This window comes from Prionailurus viverrinus, chromosome F2 (assembly GCF_022837055.1).
Source record: "Prionailurus viverrinus isolate Anna chromosome F2, UM_Priviv_1.0, whole genome shotgun sequence".
Lineage (NCBI taxonomy): Eukaryota > Metazoa > Chordata > Mammalia > Carnivora > Felidae > Prionailurus > Prionailurus viverrinus.
Genome location: NC_062578.1, coordinates 23578895 through 23598181, shown reverse-complemented (window position 1 = coordinate 23598181; position 19287 = coordinate 23578895). Strand labels below are relative to the sequence as shown.

At 36.0% G+C, this 19287-nt stretch overlaps 1 protein-coding gene across 1 annotated transcript in view; it reads left to right on the top strand.

The window, feature by feature from the left end:
• UBE2W (ubiquitin conjugating enzyme E2 W) overlaps window positions 1–19287 on the top strand; it is a 77052-nt gene that overhangs the window by 38483 nt on the left and 19282 nt on the right. The window contains exons 2-4 of the mRNA XM_047842244.1: window positions 2370–2461; window positions 8305–8407; window positions 18621–18776. Coding sequence (XP_047698200.1) covers window positions 2370–2461; window positions 8305–8407; window positions 18621–18776 — 351 coding nt within the window. The remainder of the gene's footprint in view (window positions 1–2369; window positions 2462–8304; window positions 8408–18620; window positions 18777–19287) is intronic.

Here is a 19287-nt window from a genome sequence, read left to right as displayed (position 1 = left end):
ATTCACTTGAGGAGCACCTGGGTGGCTCAGTTGGTTAAGCATCCACCTTAGGCTCAGGTCATGATCTTACAGTGGTTCATGAGTTTGAGCCCTGCATCAGGCGCTCTGCTGTCAACACAGAGCCCATTTCAGATCCTCTGTCCCCTTTTCTCTGCCCTTTCCCCACTTGTGCGTGCGCTTGCTCTCTCTCTCTCTCTCTTTCAAAAGTAAACATTTAAAAAAATAGTAAAATAAAATAATAAAAATTTACTTGATCAGGGCACCTGGGTGGCTCAGTTAAGTGTTTGACTTCAGCTCAGGTCATGATCTCGTGGTTCGTGAGTTTGAGCCCCGCATCACATTGGGCTCTTTGCTGTCAGCCGGAGCCCGCTTTGGATCCTCTGTCCCCCTCTGCCTCTGCACCTCCCCCTCTTCCCTTCTCCCCATCGCACATGTGCATGCTCTCTGTCTCTGTCTCAAAAATAAACATTAAAAAAATTTACTTGATCATTGAATCACTGTATTATATACCTGAAACAAATAATAACACTGTATGTTAAATACACTGGAATTAAAATTTAAAAACTTGAAAAAAAATATACTTGATCATATAACCTACATTTGTTAACATAAGTGGAATAAATTAAAAACCTTGTTCTAACATAGAATTTTATCACAAATATAATTCTTTATTCAAAACAAGTCACTTAGGCAGCTTTATTTCTGTATTTTAGATACTTAAAATTTTTCTTAACTGCTTTTCAATTTGTAATTATTTTGCATTTTGGAAGGCAGCTGAGATCAGAAATTGCAAGTAGTTGATACCTTATTTTCATTTTACTAGCAATTATGATACTGCAGGATCTAAGGAAAGATTTCATTCTTGGCCACTTTAAGAGCCATTTAGGAATTTAGAATTTTTTTTTTTTTTTAACATTTAGTGATTTATTATCGATGTTTTTCAGCATATTCTAGACCTGGGGATGCTGTGATCAAAAACATAGTCGGTCCTCATTGTGAGGCGAGAGCCAAACAAATGTAGGAGGTAATTGCAGAAAGACCACAGAGACCAAAGTAAAGGTGTGGTAGTCCACAGATACCTGCTTGTGGGCCAAGTGTGTGTGCCTATTAATAAGTTCTTTTCCAGTGATTCTCAACAGAGAAGGCAGGAGGTTTTTTTGTTTTTTTGTTTGTTTGTTTGTTTGTTTGTTTGTTTGTTTTTTATTTCTTTATTTTGAGAGAGAGAGAGAGAGAGAGAGAGAGAGAGGATGAATCCCAAGTAGGCTCTGCACTATCAGCACACAGCCAGACGTGAGGCTCAAACTCATGAATGGTGAGATCATGACCTGAGCCAAAATCAAGAGTTGGTCACTTAACCGACTCAGCCACCTAAGTGCCCAGAGAAGGGAGGAGTTTTCCAATCTGTAGTGGTATTGGATGCTGTTAAATTTACTTAAAGGCATCATAAACTGAAAAGGTCTAGAAATATTTGTTAGTGATACTTGATTGTCCAGCAACAGCACAAACTAGCTTTTAAGTAGCGAATTGTTGAGTTCTGAACAGATACCCATTTTGGTCTACTTTATTCCAAGAAAAGATGCTCATTAAGAGTATTTATAATGTTACATGAAATAATTTCTAATAACATGGGTTATTTGATTTTTAAACCCATAAGTTGCAGGCTTCTATGGTTTTTGTTTTGCTTTGTTGTATACTGATAAAGAATGTCCACTAGTGATAACAGAAGAGTTGAACAGTAAAAACTTATAAACAAGAATGTAAATACATAGTCATTTGGGTTATGTGGAAAAATAACTGCATATCTTGGGCCCAGATATGTTATATTCTGATATTGATAGTTTAAATTATGTGCAGATACCCTATTTAAGAAAACAAATATGGGCTGTAAATTGTAAATTAAATTATTTAAAATGTTTTCAAAAGGCTTTTTGCATGAATGGTTACTTGTATAGTTTCTCTGAAAAGCTTGCATGTCTGGAATGACACCTTTTTTAAGGATGATGGAGAACTGTGGTTTTTACAATTGGAAAGCAGTAAAGGAAACAGTGCTGAAACTTTTAAGCATTAAAAACCTAGGCTGAGATCTTGTAACCCCAATGGAGTAACAGTGAAGTTTTGTAGGTAGCTGGCTGCTCTTCATAACCACTTTACAGCATCAATGTTTTCAAATATATTTGGAAATCTTTCGATTGTGAATTATGGGACAAGCAATTAAAACTTTGAGAGTGAGGCATATATACAAGGTGTAAGGGACTTGAAAAGATATGAGCCTATGGAGGAAATTTAATCAAGGATTTCATTCTGTGTAGAAGGATATTTACATTGTCATTTTTCTTAAAGTACAAATTATTATTGATACTCTTTTCTAGAAACGATTGCAGAAAGAACTGTTGGCTTTGCAAAATGACCCACCTCCCGGAATGACTTTAAATGAAAAGAGTGTTCAAAATTCAATTACACAGTAAGTAGTTAATTTATTATTATTATTATTACTTAATGTTTACTTATTTTTGAAAGAAAGAGGGCACACATGCACACGAGCCGGGGAGGGGCAGAGAGAGAAGGGGACAGAGGATGTGAAGTGGGCCGACAGTCAGATGTGGGGCTTAAACTCATGAATCATGAGATCATGACCTGAGCCCGAGCTGAAGTCAGATGCTTAACCTACTGAGCCACCCAGGTGTCCTGGTAGTTAATTTTTGAAGTACTTACATGTTTCATTTATTATTAGTGTAATGTATGAATATATACTTACTTTTTTAATGTAGAATTTTCATATTTAATTCCACTCTCTTCTATCAAGAGATAAACAAATAGATCTTATTCTATGCATTTATATATACAATTTGGTGTTATGTAATATCATATACATTATATATAATGTATGATTTGTAACCCTTTGTTTTTTAAAACCATATGTTTGATTACTAATTTTTTTTTTTTTTTTTTTTTTAGTGTTTATTTTTGAGAGAAGGACAGAGTGCGAGCAGGGCAGGGGCAGAGAGAGAGAGGGAGACAGAGAATCAGAAGCAGGCTCTGGGCTGTGAGCTGTCAGCACAGAGCCCAACACAGGGCTCAAACTCATGAACCATGAGATCATGACCTGGGCCGAAGTCAGACGCTTAAAACAACTGAACCACCCAGGTGCCCCTGATTAGTAGTTTTTAAAATGTCTCTTGCTAAGAAGGCAGCATTTAAAAACTTAGGTCTGTCTTCATTTATGAAATGATCTTCATCTTAAATAACACAATTTGGCATGAAGTTGTTTATCACAGTTTTCAAAACCACATGTAAAGGTTTAAAGAGAGTAATAGTCAAGAGGTGTCTCCATCCCATGAACACAGTAGTTGCCCTGTACAGAAGGGTAAATAAATGAATGTCAGACCCTCAACAACCTCTTTTAATAGATAAGAAACTTCTTCATGAGGATGAAAAAGTGAAGCATGAAAGGAAGACACAGAAATATTCTAATTCCCCTCCTTCCTTGGGAGTAAAGAAGTGAAATCTTTTCCCAGATACAATACCAAGAAGGGTAGAGAGATATGTGTCCTCTTGAATAAAAATGAGCATTTGAATTAGTTTGAAACATTTTCAAGGGTATCACTTTAAGTCTCCAACCCTGTGTAGTCTATTTTTTACCACTCCTTTGATTTAATATTTTATTAGACAAGGGTAAATGTTCTGAAATTGGGGGGGGGGGGTAGTGGTGGAATTTAAAATAATGAACCCTCTTCTTAAAAAAAAAAAACAACTCCGAAAACATAAAAGGGATAGGAGGCAACAAGATAAAAGTATACTGTAGACCAAGTTGTAGGGCAAATACTTAGTGATAGTCTAGGTCCAGAGAGCAAAAGTGACCAAAATTCATGGACTAGGGCACCTGTATGGCTCAGTCAGCCAAGTGTCTAACTCTTGATTTCAGCTCAGGTCATGATCTCATGGTTCATGGGATCAAACCCCACTGTCAGCACAGAGCCTGCTTGGGATTCTCTCCTTTCTCTCTCCCCCTCTTTCTCAAACAAACATGTAAAAGAAAAAAATTCATGGGCATATTTATCTTTTTAGAGAAACAGTTTTGGTTATCTTTGACTTTGATACTTGAGTCAGTACTTAAGACAGAAGTCAAGCCTTTTAAGAACAGGGATATGAAGAATGGATCTACTGATGGTTGGATGGATATTGATGTTTGAAAATGTAGTGTAGATTTCTATCTCTGTAACAGTCATTTTAAAACATTGCTGGGTTCGCAAGTATTTTTAGGTTCCCTGCAAAACTGAGCAGAAGATACAGAGATTTCTCATATATCCTCTGCTCTCACAAACGCAGTCTCCCCCATTATCACCATCTTGCTCCCAGAGTGGTATATTGGTTATAATTGATGAATTATGATTGACACATCATAATTACGCAGAGTCTGTAGTTTACATTGTAATTCATTCTTGATGTTTCTAAGGATTTGGGCAAATGTACAGTGACCTGTATTATCATTATGGTATCATACAGAATGTTTTCATTGGCCTAAAAATCCCCTGTGCTCCAGCTATTCATCACCTCCCCCAACCACTGATCTTCTTACTTTCTCTGTAGTTTTCCCTTTCTCAGAATGTCATATAGTTGGAACCATACAGTAAGTAGCCTTTCAGATCTCTTTTACTTAGTAATATGCATTTAAGGTTCTTCCATTTCTTTTTGTAACTCTCAATTGATTTTTCATTTCCATCAAACAAAATTTGAAAATGGAATGTATGGCATTTGTTCTGTATAATTATGTGATTTTTTTTTTTTTGTTCTGTATAATTAAACAGAATATATTCCATTTTCATTGGTAATAAGTGCTTCCTCTTTCAGTCTTTTTTTGGTGGGGCAGGAGGACTACACAACACAATGATTTATAAAATGTTAATGGAATGTTCTGCATTAAAAAAAAATTTTTTTTAATGTTTATTTATTTTCGAGAAACAGAGTGCAAGTGGGGGAGGGGCAGAGAGAGAAGGAGACGCAGAATCTGAAACAGGCTCCAGGCTCTGAGCTGTCAACACAGAGCCTGACACGGGGCTCAAACTCTTGAATCATGAGATCCTGACCTGAGCCGAAGTCAGACCCTCAACTGACTGAGCCACCCAGGCGCCCCTGTTTTACATTTTTATAAATGGAAACATTTGTATCAAGTAATTATACCATATTATATCATAACTACCAAAACAGCAGTGTCTTTGTTGCAGGATAAACCTGTCATTTAGGTTTGTCAGGCAGGTTTTTTTTTTTAATAATTTATTGTAAATCAATCACAAAAGTTTTATATCTTTATCTTCCAGGATCTATAAATACCCTTAAAAAATTCTATCTTAAAATATGTGTTTAAATGGGATAAGAATTATAATGAATTCATTATAGCTTTCTGGAAGACACATTAAGCTTTCTGGAAGACAGTTTGGTGGCATATATTAAGATATTTAAAAATGAGAGTGTCATATCCTTTGACCTAAGAAATAAACCCATGCTGTCTTAGGAAGGAACAGAGATACAGAAAGATTAGCCCAGGGGCACCAGGTTGGCTCATTCAGTAGAACATGCCACTCTTGATCTCTGGGTTATGAGCTTAAGCCCCATGTTGGTGGACATAGAGCTTATTTAAAAAAACAAAATTAACTTAGAACTAACTATACTTCTTTCAACATTACTATTTCTGGGGACAATTTGGAAACAATGTAAATATCTATAATTGGGAAATGGTTTCTCAGTGAAATGGCATCCCCTGAGTTACAGCTGATAGCATGAAACACAAAGATTTTGTATAGTCCTAATTACCTGTGAAAATCCTTAGAGAGGCAATATTGGTATGTATCCTGTCTTAATATATCCAACAGAGCTGGTTTTTCCTCCAGAAGGGAATAGTTGGTTGTTTTTTTTGTTAGTAGGAGCTATGAATGCATGAAAAATACCTGTCTAAACATTAGAATCCTAGAACAATAGTTATTCACAGGAAGTTAAGAACTGAAACTTCTCCCATATTCATCCTCAGAGGCATGTACCCATAATTGGAATCATAAACACTGGTGATTTGAATGTATATAATTTAAGTGTGCACATAATTCAACTATTAGATGTCAATATCATAGATAAAGAAACTACAAAATGACTAGAATGAAACGTACCCCAAAATTTCAACAGTGATTATCTTTGGGCGACTTTTGTTTATTTATACGTTTCTAAATTTTCTGTGGTGAACAAACATGCATTACTTTTTTAATTAGCAAAAGTTATTTAAAACTACCCTGTACAGTGTTGAAAATTATGCCTTCTTTGACCGATCTCACCCAGGTATTGGAAGGATTACTGAGATATTTGCTTAGCTATTATTTAAAAGCTGTGTTTGGATAGATCACATGTAAATTTGTGGTACATTATATCCTAAAATTTGCCTTTAAACAGAAAGAAAGGGCACCAGGAAGTCCTCTGATTTTTCCTTGGAATAATCACTGCATAGTGGATGTCAAGATAGGTAGAAAGGACCCAGTTTTTAAAGAGAATAGATTTTTGTTTTTAATGCAGTTTATGCATTATACATTTTCTGAACGTTTTTATTCATTTTTGAGACACGGAGTGTGAGTGGGGGAGGGGCACAGAGAGAGAGAGAGAGAGAGAGAGAGAGAGAGAGAGACAGACACACACACACACACACACACACACACACACACACACACACACACAAAATCTGAAGCAGGCTCCAGGCTCTGAGCTGTCAGCACAGAGCCCGACCTGGGGAGGGGTGGGGGGGGCTCGAACTCACGAACCATGAGATCATGACCTGAGCCGAAGTCAGACGCTTAACTGACTGAGCCACCCAGGTATCCCTGCATTATATTTAACTTACTGCGTACTGGTTCTAATATCAGGAAAGTGCTATGCGATTTATCTTTCCAACACTTTGAGATGAATATCTATTTTCAATGAAATTTTAACTTGTTTTTAATATCAATTTTACAATTGAAATAGTTCAAACAAGAGAGGTAAAACAGTTTACTCATGGCCACACAGCTAAAGGACAGACCTGTGTAATTTCATGATAAAATATTGGCTCTTGGCTTATATTTTTTATTGCCATGTATAGTATTCAACACGCATTCTGAAAATGAATAGCTATGTTCTTAAGGGCCTGTATGTGTTAGCTGATTGCTTTCAGAGAGTAGGCACATTTATTATTTTACATACTCTAAAGTCCATAGTATATGGAATCGTGACTAGAACCCCAACCCTGTATTCTCAATATTACTTCCTTTTGTTTCCCTGTACTTAAATACATTTTTATACCTAAAAAATTTAAGAGGAAAGGAATTGGCCAGAGAGGTAATTAGGAATTCATTCTTATGACTGGTCCATTTTTGCTTCGCAATGTGACCCTATCATCTTTGCCACCATAACCCTTGTTCTACTCCTGTTCCTCCTTTTTTTTTTTAAAAGAGCAAGAGATAGGTGTCTGGCTGGCTTGGTCTGTAGAGCATGCGACTCTTGATCTCAGGGTTTTAAGTTTGAGCACTATGTTGGGTGTAGAGATTACTGAAAAATAAATTAAAAGAGCAAGAGATAAGTGTACAGACTATAATTATAAACAGATTTGTATTCATGATTGTTATATGTGGAAACAAAGTATGCTTGTAAAGAAGCCATAGAAATCTCTTCTAAGTTTTATTAAACAACTGAAACATAAGACGCAAAGGAAAGGCATATAGAGCCTTGAATAGCCATCGGAGTAAGTGGACTGATGTCAGCTTAGCTTCTTTTTCCTGTTTAGTCTTCTCTAGAGTACTGATGAGAAGATGTGTCTAACGGCCATGATTCTCCAGTCGTTGTTGATATCTACTTCCACCATTGTTTCTAAAATGACATCAGAAAGGCAGTTCATTTGTTTCATGTTATCTATAAAGTCTTTTCAGTCATTGCAGAAATAGTGTTTCTGCATATAATAAATAGTGTTATAAAAATACTGTTCCTGCATATAATAATTTCTGCATAAAATAAAGAGCACAGGCTTTAATGTCAGCACACTTGAGTTGGGTTTTATTTTGTGTTTTTAGACCTGGGTTAAAATTTGGCCCTGTCCTCTGCTAGTTGTCTGACTTTGATCTGGTTAAATAACCCTTGAGTGTCAGAGAAGGGAATAGGGCGAGGGAGTTAATGTGCAGTAGGATGAAACGTGCTATTGCAAGCTAATGCCTGGCATAGAGGAAGTCTTCAGTGTTCTTTTCTCTTTCTCATCCCAATTCCTCTTATCTGAAGTTTTTAAATTTTTTTTTCCTGTTCTAGGTGGATTGTAGACATGGAAGGTGCACCAGGTACCTTATATGAAGGAGAAAAATTTCAACTTCTATTTAAGTTTAGTAGTCGATACCCTTTTGACTCTCCTCAGGTAACTGCCTTGCTTTTTAACATTTTATTGTGTTTTTAGATTATAGCAAAATACTAAATTAGTGACTTTTTACTAAATACAAACTTAAAAAAAGAAATCCATTATAATTATGTAAATAGATTTGTTCCTTTTTCTTATTTGTAATATAATCAAGATCTTGGGAACATTTACTGTATTGAGATTAGGACTTTGCTTTTGTACTTCCAAGAAGTTAACATTGTTCTTATTCATAGATGTTAGTGGAAAAGGGTTTGGAAATCTAACCCAGGCCCAGGGGTTGTGGGAGAATTTAACATTTTGGAATACCTGGAGGCACTTAATCCTAAATAAGATGACAGAATAATTGTGAGGAGGCAGTGCTTTGTTGAAAGGAACACTTTCTTGATTTTGCATTAACATGCTGTCTTTGTAGGCTTTTAGTACTGTAAAGATAGAACATATTACAAGATGTTGAATATCTAAACATAAGCCCTAAATCTGATTATTATAATTTGAGGCACAGTTAGTTTAGGTAATGGGTTAATACTTAGACAAATGATAATGGTGATAGAACTTTTTTGAGAGCTGTTTAACTGGTGAATGATTAATCCTTGGAAGTTAGAGAAAAGGAGACTCCAGGATGGCGTCCACATTGCTGGCTTGGAAGATGGGTGAATGAGTTACTAGTGGCAAAATGTTAAGACTTAATGCCAACTGTGTCTCATATTGCTGGATAACGAGGTTATGGATAATGAAATTTCCCAAATACCTAAAATTCAACATTTGAAGTGCTAAAATATGTTATTTTTGAGGAAAATCATATTTTATTGCCACTTTAAATAGAATATACCTAACAGTGCTCTTGGCCATGTAGGGGTACAGATGGAAGCCAGTTATTGTATTGTGCTATAAATAAAGAGGTCATTGTTTTAAGGCACAGAATTAAATGGAACTGGACTCCTTGAGTGCTACAGTTTTTTAATGTGAGCAGAAAATTAAGATAAGCTTATTTTTATTATTTCATAAAAATAAAGCCAAGAGTAATGACCTTTAGGCCTCTATAATAAGCACCTGTAGACTATGATCAGAAACCAAAGCAAACATCTTCTTTCTCTCTAGAAAACCATCTTCACCTTTTGTTGCCTTTTGGCTTATCAGCATCATTTCAGATTGTTAATGCTTAAAGGCAGTGTGGTCTCAGGTATTCCCTTCTCACCTTCAACTTGTTCTACTTCACTTCAGCTAAGTTTGTGGAAGGTATATGAAGGAAGAATGTGATTTATGAACTCCAAAATGTTGACTAGAAGGATATTGGAGAAGGCTTACTCCAGGAGCCCACAGATTGTTTTATCATGTTTTATCAGAGGAAGATAATATTTCTGTAAATAAGAACCAAGGCAAAAGTGTCCTCTAAACTCTCTCCTCAGCATTTAATTCTAAATCAAATATCACTCTGCAGCATCATTTGAATTTCATCTTGAATATTTCTGTAAGTTAGAACATATATAATGAATTCTATCATATCTCAAAAATATTTTTTGTCCTTCCCTGGTTTGACTTCTGCCCACTTTTCTGATTCTTCTGATTTGGGATTCTTTATTCACTACCCCCGATACTTCTCACTCTTTTCTGTAATGTCTTCAACCATCTTAAGCGGCTAACTCCCAGATCTACAGTTATGTGTACAACCTCTTCCTGAGGTTTAATTTCACACCCTTGTTGGATATTGCTACTTAAGTACCTCCAGATGTCTCAAATTTAACACTTTAAACTCAATCTTTTCCAATAATAAAATAAGAAAAAAAATTTTTTTCCTTGGGTTATTGTCCATCTGTCTGCTTTTGTTGAAATTCTTTTCTTCACCGTTAAATGCAGCTTTTGAGGTCCTTTTGCAGTGCCTAAGTCAGTCCCTTCTTATCTTACAGTCCGTGGTGTACTCCCAAGTTTCCATCTTTCATGCGGGCTATTATGTAATAGCCTCTAGTTCTTTCCACCCCCATTATGTAATAGCCTCTAGTTCTTTCCACCCCCCACCATCCTTTGACAGTGCTGCTAGATTTCTCTGAAGGCGCAATTACCTCATTGGTTTGCACAGACACACACTACCACCACTACTACAACAATCCCTATCCTCCTCCATAAAACTTCTAATGCTTCTTTATTTTCTGTGAAGTCAAGTCTGAAAACTCTTTAGCTTAGTGTTCAAGTACAAACTTAACCATTTCAGCCTCACATTTACCTCCATGACTTCTATGTAGTAATATTTGTATCATATTTTCTACTGTAAATTCCATTCTGATTTTGTCTTGTAACAGCTCTAATGAAGTGGTTAGGGAAGATGGATTCATTCTCGTAAGTGAAGAAAGTGAAGTCTATAGAAGTAAAATGTCTTGTTCATGGTTTAAAAGCTAACTTGTAGGATAGTCAAGACTTAAAACCCAAGTTACCTCTTTCCATGCTGCCAATTAGGTCTGAGTACCAGAATGGGGAAAATGCCTATTTATCTAGACAGTAATATTATCTCTAAAAGTGAAGGATTGTATATAGAATGATAACTTTGAAAGCTCTGGGCAGTTGTTCCCAGTCTTTTGGACTGTGGGGGATTCCTTTTTTTCTTTTTTTTTTCCCCCATTCTTCTCATGGTTTTTATTCAACATTGATTTATTCAACGTGTGTGTGTGTGTGTGTGTGTGTGTGTGTGTGTGTGTGTGTGTGTGTGTGTTTTAATCCAAGTTAACATATAGCATAATACTGGTTTCAGGAATAGAATTTAGTGATTCATCACTTACATACAACACCCAGTGCTCATCACAAGTGCCCTCCTTAATGCCCATTACCCATTTAGCCCATCCTCCCACCTAGCACCCCTCCAGCAACCCCTAGTTTGTTCTCTGTATTTAAGAGTCTCTTTTTGCCTCCCTCTCTGTTTTTATCTTATTTTTCCTTCCCTTCCCCTATGTTCATCTGTTGAGTTTGTGAAATTCCACATATGAGTGAAATAATATGTCTTGACTGATTTATTTCGCCTAGCATAGTATACTCTAGTTTATCCACGTTGTCGCAAATGGCAAGGTTTCGTTCTTTTTGGTTGCAGAGTAGTATTCCATTGTGTATATATACACCACAACTTCTTTGAGGATTCCTTTTTAACATCACTCCACAGAAGCTGTGTATTCTAGTATCCATGATTGAGAAGAGCTGCTCTAAGTCTAGTAATACTTTAAAATTTTTTTTTTAGTTTTTATTAATCACATCGTCTATATGATTATAAAATAATTGTAATGGTCTAACAGTCAGTTGCTTGATGTGCATATCAACTTTGAGGTTTTCCAATAACTGAAACTTTCCATTGGTCTATTGCCCTGGGGAAGTGATTAGAACTACTCTAGGGCAGTAAAATTCCTCATTCACCATAGATTTTATTTGATGAGACCCAGAAACACTGGGACTTGCTGGAAAATTAGTTTTTGATCTTCCTGTGCAATAATTAGTACTGAATATACCACTACTAACAAAAGTAGAATTTGGGAAAATAAACCTAAAATAAGCCAGTCTGTTGTGAGCTTAGTACTTTTGCATCTGTAAGTTAGATCTTTAAGACTGTATTAACTTTATAGTCTTTTGTGTTTTCTTTCCCTACTAGTTGTAGTTAATTTCTCATATATCTCGCTTTATAGTGAAAAAGCTGCCTGTCTAAACAGGTTTTTGGCCCGGTCATTTGCTTTAAAAGAAACAATAACGACAACAAAACCTTTTTATATTGGGAGCACAGATGAGGCACTTTTCCATCACTGTTTTCTGCTAATGTGCACTTACCATCAGCCATACAGAAAATAAAATATCTTTCTGTATTATATTGTTTTTCTGTGCTAGGATCCAGGTAAGTGATTGGTTGGTTTTGAATTAATGGGTATTTAAACATGAATTATGTGCCAAATACTGCGCTCTGTACTTGAGAGATAAAAAAGAGTACAGAAATTAAAAGGCATCGGGCCTGCCTTTAATAACTGGTTAGGTATGTGGATAGTCAGACACAGAGTAATTCATTCTGTAAGGGGTGGAGGGCATAGGTATGAGAGATAATTTGGGCTGGAGGGTCCATCATAAATGGTGTAGGACATTTATATCCCATTGTAAGAATTTTGACTTTTACTCAGAATGAGATGAAAAATCTTTGAATGTTTTGAGCAGAGGAATGACATGATCCTACTTAAAAGGAAAAATGTGGCTGTTGTGTGGCACATTGATTGTTGGGTGTACAAGAGTACAGGGAGACCAGACTACTATTGCATTAATCCAGGTGAGAGGTGATGGTGGCTTGCACCAGAAGGGTAGCAGTGGAGACTATGGAAGGTGGCCATATTTTGGACCTTTAAAGGTTGAGCCAACAGGATTTGCTCATGAATTGAGGAATATGAATGAGGGAAAGGAGACAGAGAAGACTTCCACAACTTTTGACCTAGGCAACTAGATGGACCATAAATTGAAGTATGAATTGTATGCTTTGGGAGCAAAAGAGAAAGCAGTGACCAATTTAGATTAAGATGAGGAGACAGAAAAACCTGTTTGTACTGGGACTTAAAGTACAGGAAGAATTTATGTCAAAAGTGGAGCAAGTCACAAGAAGACGTGGCCTCTTCTGAGATTTGTGAGCAAATATAGTTTTATGTATAGATGCTGGAGGGCTGTGGGAGAAGATGAAAAAGGAAGGATGTTTTGGGGTTTATCCAAGAGAGTCTTGCAGTATGAAGGATTTGGGGATTTATCTCGAAGGAATTGGGAGGTATGGTCACCTCTGCATCCAAACTGTGAAGTCCTCAAGTTTAGTGTCTAGTGTTTTGCTTCTTTTCCTTTCTACTTCGTCACATTAGCAGCCCTTCTGTCCAAATATCTATGATCTTATACCGTCTTTCTCTGTCAAAACATCCCATTTGAATGCAATGAAACTGAAACACATCTATATTATCTTGCAAATGTCCTGGTTATACCTTGTTTTTAATTAAGCTTTTCAACTCTAATTTTTGTTGAAGAAATTTTAGGCATTTTAGAAATAGGTGGGGAAGTATTTTTTTAGGGGGAAGAGAACACTGTACTTGGTCCTGAAACCATACTGATGCTAAAAGTGGTGCTGGAAATATACTTGCCTTGATTACAAAGCTTTAGAAACACTGGGGCAGGTCGCTTTCTCCTTATCCTTATCCCCCTTCCTATTCATGCCCCCTCAACATGGACCCTTTCGTTCTGTTGCTCAATACTCCTTCATTGAAGAGATCCAGAAACTATTTTCATAGTGTTCTCATAGTGTGATTCTCCTTGTTCTTTCATGTGAAGGGGGTTAAGCTTTCCAAAGTTTTAAATAACCATTTTTATTGCTTTAAGTTGTCTAACATCTAGGATACCTGATGAGGAAAAAGTGAACAGTGAACCCTATTTGTTGAAGTCTGGTAAAGCAGAGGGAAGATAAATGGAGAGGACTGGTAGGCTAGAAGAACACAGCTTGTAAAGGAGAGAGAATGTACCATCCAGGGAACCCAAATTTAGTTTCATTGTATCCAGGAATTTTGTCTGTGTAATACTTGAACTACTTGATGCTACTAATACATATTAAATGACTAAAAGGGGAGCATTGAATTAAAAACTATGCTAAAACTCCAAATCTCCAGTTATTTTTGTCAAATATTTACCATTTGTGGTAGCCTGCCTATATCATACATTATGAATAATTACATATCTGATTCCAACAAACTTTGCTTTTATGTTCAATTTCTATAGTTGCCCATTGAGTCTTGTCATCTACTTACAGTTTTAATAAGAGAAAACATTTCCTTATATTGTTCCTAGGGAAATCTTTGTATCCATTTTGTAGATTGGCTTTGATATTTTATAGCCTGTTTTGTACTACTTATTCTTGTCATGTGTTTTGACCTAGTTTGACACTATATTAGGTTACTCTCTAATTAGTTGCAGAACATTAGTGTGAACTCAGTAGTATATGCCTTTCTTGTGGTCAGATCTCAGTATTTGTGGGCTCATTCAGTATCGACTTGATGTTTGGAAATCCTAATGTACTAGTACCACGAATTTCATATTAGAAACAGTTACCTAATTTCCATTCTTTATTTTGTCACTGTCAGTGGCTTTCATCCTCAGATTAGTAGTTTTATGAAAGACACTACATTTGGTACCAAAAGTTACCCAGGGATTGGCTTGCTTAAAACTTTAGGTTAGATGTGCTTACTTACCTCCAAAATTATGCGGATTCTGAGCATAGTTTTCTTAGATCCCACCTACTGTGGAAAATACACCATAATGATAGATGTTTGGAAATTTAGAGATGTCTGAGGACTGTTTCTCATGCAGACTCAGAACTTCAGATGTGATTCACGTGCATTAGATCTAAAATCATTAGATCTACAATCATGGCTTTTTTTTTCCCATAAAACAGCTTATTCTTTAAAATCTGTACTTCCATTTGATTGGTTTATGCAGTAGGGAGTGTGTGCAGTCTCTGTTAACTGTTTATATGCTAAATTTGAATTTGAATAAATTATTTAAAAAATAAATAACTTTTAAAATAAAGAAATTAGCAATGTTCTTATTCCCTTTTGTTTCCAATTCATTGTATTCAGTTGTCTTCTTAAATCTGTTTTGGTTTTGTCAGTTACTTGGGATTCCCCTCAAAAAGTTTTTTTAATTCTGAAAACAGCTCTTCATCTCTTAAATGTTCAGAACTTGCCTGGCTGCAGTTAAATAACTGAAATGTCCATTTCCTCCTTTGGATTGTACTGTGTGTTAAATAAATGAAGATGGTTAAGAGCATGATCTAAAAGAAATTCAGCCTTGGTTACTTTCCCCATCACATGCAAAGAACCAGAATCGCAGAGTTTAAAACTGTCTGTGGAAGCTGCTTACCAGCCTTTTTACATGAATAAGCTGTTGAAAAAAGTTTTTTCTTTTATTTCAGGGGTTCATCCTGGAATGCCAGTTACATCTGGCATGTAAACTCAGCCTTTCCATGTTTAGGCAAACTTCTAAAATTCTGTATCTGGCAGGTTAGGTCCTAGGGGCTATCTTAATATGTGCAGCTTATTGATTCCGCTGTTTTAGGCTGGCTGCATTGGCCCTGCATGCAGCATGTTAAAAAACCCCAGCTTTTTTTTTTTTTTTTTTTTAAAGGTTTATTGAGATCTGATTAAGTTTATTACTTCAGTTCCCTTAGAGTTCAGAGCTGTTTCTGTCTTGATTTCTGGCTCTCCTCTGTGCTTGTCAGGGTCTGCTGCTCCTGCTGTAGGTGTCTTCTTCTGCATTTCATCCTTTCTCTCCTGATTTCCTTGTTCATGGGCCCTTCTTGGCTCTCAGGCCAAGTGATTTAGTTTGTAATCCGTTCTAAGAGAAATACTCCTTTCCTTCTGCCTTGTGAATTGGCGATTCGAAGCATGTTGTGATAACCTTTGTATTTTGCTGTGTATTTTCCTTGATGGTCGCTGATGCATGCAAAGAAGATATCTTAGTAGTTCTTCATTTTTTGGTACTTTCAGAGCACTATTCTGTGTGACTTTTTAAAAAGGAGACCTTACTGGAAAAGAACTATCCTTTAAAATATATTTCGTGGCCAGGGGATAAGGTCTTGCTTGGGCACTGTTTGTGTTATTACTGAAAATACCCTACTGGCCAAACGGGATTTTGTGGCAGAATGAATCCCCCAGGGCAGATGCATATTCTGTGAGATTATAAACTCCCACTCTAGAAATCTACAACACATTGTGGGAATATCAAATGCATATAATAAACTACATGTTTATAAAAAATAGAATTTAAAATAATCGTGGGTAGACTCAAAAAGTATCGAGCTGCAAGACCATTTAAGCAGTCATTTCCTTTTAGGGTAGCACTTTTTTAGCAAAAAAGTGAATGAAAAGGGTAATAACACTGATAGATAAAATTGAGATAAATAATATGCTTTAAACACAGCTGTGCCAGAGTCAGGGATTGGGTGGTCTTCTACAATCAGGCAGAGCAAGTAACTTGATATCTCTTATTTTGAGACTTATTTTTAGTTTTCAGCTTTACTTTAGCTCTTTTCAGTGGAAATGGAGGGTGCATGACCAGAATTTAAAGAAATAAAAATATGCAAATGTGCAGAGTTATTCCTTTGAGAAGAAAATTCCTTTTGTTGTCTTATATTAGCTTCAGCCCAGGCAATGAGTTCCATATGTTAGTAGTATATTTGAAGTGTTAGAGGACTCCTGCTTATGAAAGAGTGCTTTGTAAATGTAAGTATTTGTGAAATTATAATAAAGTCAGAATTGTTAGATAGATATTTTAAATAAAAGCAAAAACCCAGCTTATGATAACTTTCCATAACATCCCATATTAAATAATGACATACCTTACCCTAGCCATACTTATTTCACTGGCTTTCTATAAAAGGGAAAATAAGTTATGCCTAGAGTAACAAATACTTCATCAGTTTCTGACATAACTGAAGCTAGGGTTTCTTACTAAGATTTTGTTGTATTCAAGTGTGAGGCAGTTTGTAGGGCTGAGAGACATTACTGTAAGTCTCTTTTGGGAAGTACTGGTTTATATTTGATGAGCTTTGTAAAAATCTCATCATACCTATTGAATCTGTATCTATGAAAGTGGGACTCTTGAATTCTTATTTTTTAACCAAACCTTCAGGTGATTTTTTTTTTTTTAAGGTCAGGTCAGAAATTAGTAATTACTACTAAACAACAGAATAAAAATGGTACATCTTACTGCAGCATAAAATTAATGTAAAGATTGGTGGATTAATTTTTATATCAAAAATAAGTTATTTTTTATGAAGTAACATATATAAGCATTCTTAAATATTAGACTTCTGCTTTCTTTGTCCTACTTTGGACTGTGCTTACAGATTCATCAGAATGTATGAATTCATTCTCTTGCCCACTCAGATGCTTAGTGTACATAGGGGTTTTGTTTTTAAATAGGGAGTTATTGGGGCGCCTGGGTGGCGCAGTCGGTTAAGCGTCCGACTTCAGCTCAGGTCACGATCTCGCGGTCCGTGAGTTCGAGCCCCGCGTCGGGCTCTAGGCTGATGGCTCAGAGCCTGGAGCCTGTTTCCAATTCTGTGTCTCCCTCTCTCTCTGCCCCTCCCCCGTTCATGCTCTGTCTCTCTCTGTCCCAAAAAAATAAATAAAACGTTGAAAAAAAAATTAAAAAAAAAAAAATAAATAAATATGGAGTTATGTGTTTATTTTTGTTTTTTTTAAATACATTTATTATGTATGTATTTATTCAACTTCATTCATTCTTTTTTTTGAGAGAGAGAGAGAATGTACACATGAGTGTAGGAGGGGCAGAGAGAGGATCATAAGCAGGCTTTACACTCAGGGTGGAGCCCCAACGGGGCTGGATCCCACAACCCTGGGATCATGACCTGAGCCAAAATCAAGAGTCGGACGCTCAACCAACTGAGCCACCCAGGTGTCCCAGTGTAGATACGTTTAAGAAGCACTAACAGGATTCTTAATGAATTATTAGGGCAAAGGAGGGAATAATAGATTTATTACCTTTCAAAAAACAGTGCTGAGGCAAGGAAAGTTGGAGAAAGGAAAAATTGTTAGAAGAATTGAGTAGAAGAGGCAGAGAAAAACAAGTAATTGGGAGACTCATTCAACCATTTGTGTGTGTGTGTGTGTGTGTGTAGGCACATAGTTATTTGCTGATTAATAAATAGTAATTTGTATCCATCATAATGGACAAGTGAGTTTAGAGCAGGTGTTATATATAGCAGTCATTTCCTTTTGCATGTAGGACCTTAGGTAATAGCATTGTTACAGGTGGAAGGGGTGCTCCTATCATCTAGAATTCATGTTGTCCCCAAATTGAATACTTTGATATGATTTCTATATGCAGAGAGCAATGAGTAGAATTTGAAAAAGCATTCTTATAAATATAGTAGTCTTTTGCTAGGCTAAAAATGCATGATTAATTTATGAATTTTTAAAAGGAATTTGTGAAAAATAGTTAAAAAATAGATGATCTGGGCTTTTTCCCTATGTGTACCATTCCCTACGTGCTCATTCATACAGTGAAACCAGTTCTTCGTGAATTGGTGAGAATAAACAATGAGCAGTTATTTTTTAGTTGCTTAGTTGGTTTTTAGAATAATAAGTTCTGTGGAGAATATTTTATTTCTTGATAACACAGAATACTTGGGTGTTAATGGAATTTTATTCTTTCTTAGGTCATGTTTACTGGTGAAAATATTCCTGTTCATCCTCATGTTTATAGCAATGGTCATATCTGTTTATCCATTCTAACAGAAGACTGGTCCCCAGCGCTCTCAGTCCAATCAGTTTGTCTTAGCATTATTAGCATGCTTTCCAGCTGCAAAGAAAAGGTAGGACTTTTCAGAATTATTCCAAGTAATATCTGTTCTTTTAGTTTGGGTAAGAAACTATTTTAATATATGATTTATTTGAAAGACTTAATGCCTTTTATTATGAAGTTATAGGTAATATCATGTTTAGTAATAGATTGGAAAATTACTGTGATAATTTTTCATTCCACGTAGAAGTCAGACATTGTTTTATATTTCTTAAACAGAAAAGTTCTGCAGATTTCTTAAATAATCTGAATTTTATTTCTGTAAGCATACACAGGGCAAATGTGTACAAGAAATTCTTGCTTCTGGATTTCACAATGGAAAGCCCCAGGAACAAGTTTTCATAGCTCCCTTCTCCACTCTGTTGGCTCCCACCCTATCATCCTCTTTTAGGGAATTTCCCAGGAGCCAGAGCTTTCCTATCATTATGATCATCATAATGACTAGGTTGAAGGAGGAGGATTAGATTACCAGTAGAATTTTCAGGACTTCCCTCTAATTCTCCTTTACTAATCCACAGATCCTG